This window comes from Apium graveolens, chromosome 11, assembly GCF_009905375.1.
Source record: "Apium graveolens cultivar Ventura chromosome 11, ASM990537v1, whole genome shotgun sequence".
NCBI lineage: Eukaryota > Viridiplantae > Streptophyta > Magnoliopsida > Apiales > Apiaceae > Apium > Apium graveolens.
In genome coordinates this window covers 50,776,466-50,781,286 of record NC_133657.1, presented here as the reverse complement: position 1 = coordinate 50,781,286, position 4,821 = coordinate 50,776,466, and the positions used below count along the sequence as shown (strand labels likewise).

Sequence of the window (4,821 nt, the reverse complement as noted above, 5' to 3'; positions counted from 1 at the left end):
TTTTTTTAATTTTTCATCTATTATAAGATAGTATAAAATTATAAATATTATAATTATTATTTTAAAAATATTTTATTTTAAATATTACTATAATAATATGTAGACAACAAAATTTCAATTATTTCATGTTGTTAGACGAAAAAAGTGTTTAGATGTGTCACGAAGGAATTCCCGAGTTATATTTTCGAAGATTTTAGTATTTAAACGGAATTCAGGTGCTCAGTAGAGCTGGAAATATCAGACACAACACGAACATGAAACGAAAATAATGGATTTGGTTTTATCTCTTTGGTACACGAACACGAAAGTACACGAACACGAAATTACACGAATAATTTTAGTGTTGGTTTTGGTTTAATCCACAGGTACAAGACACGAAACGAAAGTACACGGAACAAATAAACAAATAAATAATTAAATAATATATATATACATATATATATATATATAAATATTAATTTTAAATTTTACATTTATACCCGGAAGTAGTTGTTGACCAAATGAGGACCATAATCTTTTAAAACTAAAACATTTTAGGGTTTTTATTTGCAATCCGCCGCTTCGAAACAAAACGCCGCTCTCTGAGTTCTTCACTTCCAATGGAAGAAACGAACACTAATATTCTGGTAAGCTTCACTCTATTTATCAAATTTCTAACTGTTGACGTGTGTAAATACTAAATCGATTGCGATTGTGAACCATTTGCAGGATTATGAATCTTTAAGCGATGATGGAGATAAGCACGATGAAGACAAAGATGATGCAGCAACCGACCCAACTGACCCGACTAATCCTACTGAGGGTTCGAGTAAACCTGGACAGAAGCGCAAGGGAACAAGAAAAAGAAGATCGAAAGCGTGGGATACATTTGATGAACTTCCGATTGTAGAAGATAAGGTGTTGTATTTTAGATGTTCGAAATGTGGGTTTACCTGCATTTACAATTCAACAAACGGTACTGTTAATATGCTTAAACATCAGAAAGTTTGTCTAAGCACTGGAGATGTAAGGTAGATGATCTTGTCAAGCAGTCAAGGTTCTATTGCATTACGGAACACATCATTCGATCGAAAAAAATTCAGAGACATGATCACAAGTGTCGGGGTAAGACATAATCTTCCTCTTTTATTTGTTGAGTACGAAGGTATTAAGGAGGCTTTTATTTATGCCAATCTGAAAGCTACCTTGGTTAGTAGGAATACTTTACAAAGTGATATAATAGCACTTTACAAATATGAAAAGAAGCAGATGTTTAATATGTTCAAAAATTAGATGGTAGACTATGCTTAACTTCAGATTTATGGACATCAGTTGCAATTGATGGGTACATCACAATTATGGCATATTATATTGCGGATGATTGGGTATTGCATAAAAAGTTACTAAAATTTACATATATGCCTTCACCGCGTACAAGAATTACTATTGCTGATAAGATTTATAAGTTGTTATGCGAATGAAATCTGGAGTTCAAGTTGTTTAGAATTACTTTAGATAATGCATCAAGTAATGATGCCTTTGTGAATATTTTGAGGACACAGTTGAATATAAGGAATGCTTTGTGAACAAAGGACAATTTTTTATATTAGATGTTGTGCTCACATCCTTAATTTAATTGTTCAAGAAGGCTTAAAAGATATGGACGAATTCTTTATAAAAGTTAGATAGTCGGTTATATATATTAAGGGGTCTCAACGTAGGAAAGAGAAGTTTAAAGAATGTATAGAACAAGTGGCTTTAAATAGGAGCAAAGGCTTGCGTCAAGATGTCCCAACTAGGTGGAACTCAACATACCTAATACTTGATAGTGCACTTTACTGTTGTTGAGCGTTTTCCCATTTGAAATTAAGTGATTCTAACTATAAACATGCTCTTGATGATGAGGAATGGGATAATGTTGAAGGGATATGTAAGTTTCTTGGAGTTTTCTATAATGTTACAAAATTATAAAAAGAAGGTAATAATTAATTTGGTATATATAATTTTATACATGTTGTTCATAATAGATTAATAGTTAATTCTGCTCTTTCCTATTTCAGTTCTTCCGAATTATTCTTTGGAAGAACTTACTCAAGATATTATAAATTTGGCGATTAAGGATGATTTGGGGCCTTCCATATAAAGTAAACTCTGCATCTGTTACTTTGTTCACAGTTGATGTCCAGTAGACATGTTTGTGGCTTTGTTTCTCTTGGTTCCTTTGCTCAATTCGTTATCGCTGATCAGGCTGATTTGTAAGTTAGATAGTATCTTTTAGCTTTTGTTGGGTCTATTGATGTAAGCCTTCTCTTATTGTTTGTTTAATTTCATTTTGGTCGACTCCTATTTGGTTGTGAACTTTTGATCACTTGGAAGTATGGTACTAAAGAGAAAAAATGATTGACTGTTAATTAATATATGGATCAAAGTTATTGTTACTGTAAAAAGCGTAGAAGTGATTGGAACTGTAAAAAGCGTAGAAAGTAACTTCTGATCACACTTCTGTTATTCTCAAAGTTTTTTACGAAAATCTGGGTATCTATTCTTCTAGTTATTCTCAAAGTTTGCTGATTAGGGATATTTTTAATGGATATGAATAACTTCTGATCACATTTCTGTTACATATCCATTGATAGACTGCATTTTATTCAATTTTGCAGCATTGAATTTGATCAAGATTAATGGAACTTCTGAATTTTATGTACAACAATACCTTGTCACCTGCCACGCCTTTTGTTTACTGGATATGCTAAATTGCTAATGGTTGCTGACAAAGATGTGAAGCCCGTCAAAATTTGAGCTTACTTTATATTTTTGTTTTATGTACCCCTGAATTTCATTGTGGAGTTTAATCCACATTTTAATGTTAATTCTGATGTAAACAGATATTTTAAATTACATTGCCAGACTTTGTATCTTAATCATCGTGTACTATTTCGTGTACAATTTCGTTTCATTTTTGTTTTCATATCGTTTTCGTTTAGTTACACAAAAAGTACACGAAATATTTCGTGTACTTATCGTTTCGTTTAGTTTTGATACGAAACTTTCATTTCGTGTTTCGTTTTAGAATATGTGTACACGAAATAATTTCGTTTCGTTCATGGATCAGCATATCAGTACACGAAAAATGAAAGTACACGACACGAAAGTACACGACGCGACACGAATTGCCAGTTCTAGTGCTCAGGCTGCTGATGAGAGTAGCAGCTGCACGAAGATGGAGTTTTTTTAATATTAATTACTGTAGTTGTATAAAAATAATTAAGTATAATCAACTAATTTTAGCGGGTATTGATATTTATAATTCAAAATAAAATATATTAATGATAATTAAGTAATTTCAACAAATATCGACTACAAAATTTTTAATATTTCGTTTAAATTCATGCGATGTAAGGATGTTCTTTAATATCGAATGATTTTTTTACTTTAATTTTTATTGAGAATTTTAAAAATATATTATTAATTTCATTGAAATTGATAATGAGTTTGTGTTAATAACTGACCAGTTATTTAATAATTTTAACATTGTTATTTTATTTTGTTAAATAATTATAATCAAATAATGGTAATTAAGTAATCTTTCAATATAACCTGTTTGATACACGATTGTTTTAACTAATTGTTATTTTATTATTATTTTAAATAGTGTAGGTATAATAGATATAGAAGAAAATTATAATTATATTAAATCGTTATATTAACCAAATTCATGTAATTACATTTATTTATTTTTAAAAATTATTTTAGTCATGGTTGAATATTATTTTAATATAGCCTGAATGAGTAGTATACAATTTTGTTTTGGCCGATGTCATAATTATGTTTCAATTGGAATTTCCATTGAACTCGGTTTAATAGTACAACTTTTTAACCTCATCAATAGTGTTTATTGTCTTGTTTTAACCGATACAGCAAATTCAACTAATTATATTTAGGTTTTTGAAGCAATATCAATAGTATACTTTTGTTTAAACCAGTTGAATAATATATATTTTCTTATACATGTACCATTATACTTATCAACAATTTTTTTTTAATTTTTGTTTTAGTCATATTAATAATATATTCTTTTTTGCCCGGGTGAAAAGTATATATTCTTTTGTCTTCGTCCGATATCATTATACAGATTTAACTCCATTTGTATAATTATATTGTGAATATTAATCAATTAATGAAAGTATTTTATATTAAGTATAATTATAAATTTAAAGTATGACAAATATACAGATTACTAGACAATTACCAACACAACTTTATATGTTTCATTTTTAATATCATAATATAGATACATATATTATAAAATTGATGTTATTGATATTTATAAAATTATTTGGTTGGATCCCAAATACGTGGCTATTCTATAATATGATATAACAATAATTCTTATTCCTATTTTATAATTAAATATATTTATAGTTATGTAAAAAGTTGAATTTACTATTAATTTTAATTAGAATAATTGCACGACTAAAAAATCTAGAGGACACGAAATCCTAAACTTGACCCCCGATTTGCTCTTAAGGAGCGAATTTGATTTGAAGAAGATGTGATATCGGGAGATAGCTTTGCTTGGTTTCGATTGATGCGAATGACGGCTTACATGAGGGGTAGGCATTGAGTGTATCAAAAAGGTTGCATGAGTTAAAAGGAAAGAGGCTTTCCGATATATAATATTAGTGAATTATTTATAATAAAGTTAAATAACATAAAGTAATTTAACAAAGTACTGTATCAATCAAATTTTTAATATTTCGTATTTCGTCTATTATAAGATAGTAGAGTTAAGTTCTATGGAGACCACGTTTTTGTTGGAGACTTGGAGACCACTTATGTTCT

At 29.0% G+C, this 4,821-nt stretch overlaps 1 protein-coding gene across 2 annotated transcripts; it reads left to right on the top strand.

Moving 5' to 3' along the window:
- Nucleotides 1–490: 490 nt before the first annotated feature.
- LOC141698350 (uncharacterized) lies at nucleotides 491–2,950 on the top strand. 2 transcript variants are annotated; one of them, XM_074503039.1, is made up of 4 exons: nucleotides 491–626; nucleotides 709–1,104; nucleotides 2,155–2,234; nucleotides 2,640–2,950. In XM_074503039.1, exons 1-2 carry the CDS (start codon nucleotides 600–602, stop codon nucleotides 1,012–1,014), a joined length of 333 nt encoding a protein of 110 aa, XP_074359140.1. In that variant the 5' UTR covers nucleotides 491–599; the 3' UTR covers nucleotides 1,015–1,104; nucleotides 2,155–2,234; nucleotides 2,640–2,950. The 2 variants fall into 2 exon arrangements, with proteins under 2 accessions (XP_074359140.1, XP_074359139.1); XM_074503038.1 differs by lacking the exon at nucleotides 2,155–2,234.
- Nucleotides 2,951–4,821: the final 1,871 nt, after the last annotated feature.

Bases quoted from the DNA above. Each gene is read 5' to 3' on its own strand.
- LOC141698350 (XM_074503038.1), top strand. From the start codon at position 600: ATGGAAGAAACGAACACTAATATTCTG. The intron at 627-708 runs GTAAGCTTCACT...AACCATTTGCAG, and splicing joins AAACGAACACTAATATTCTG to GATTATGAATCTTTAAGCGA.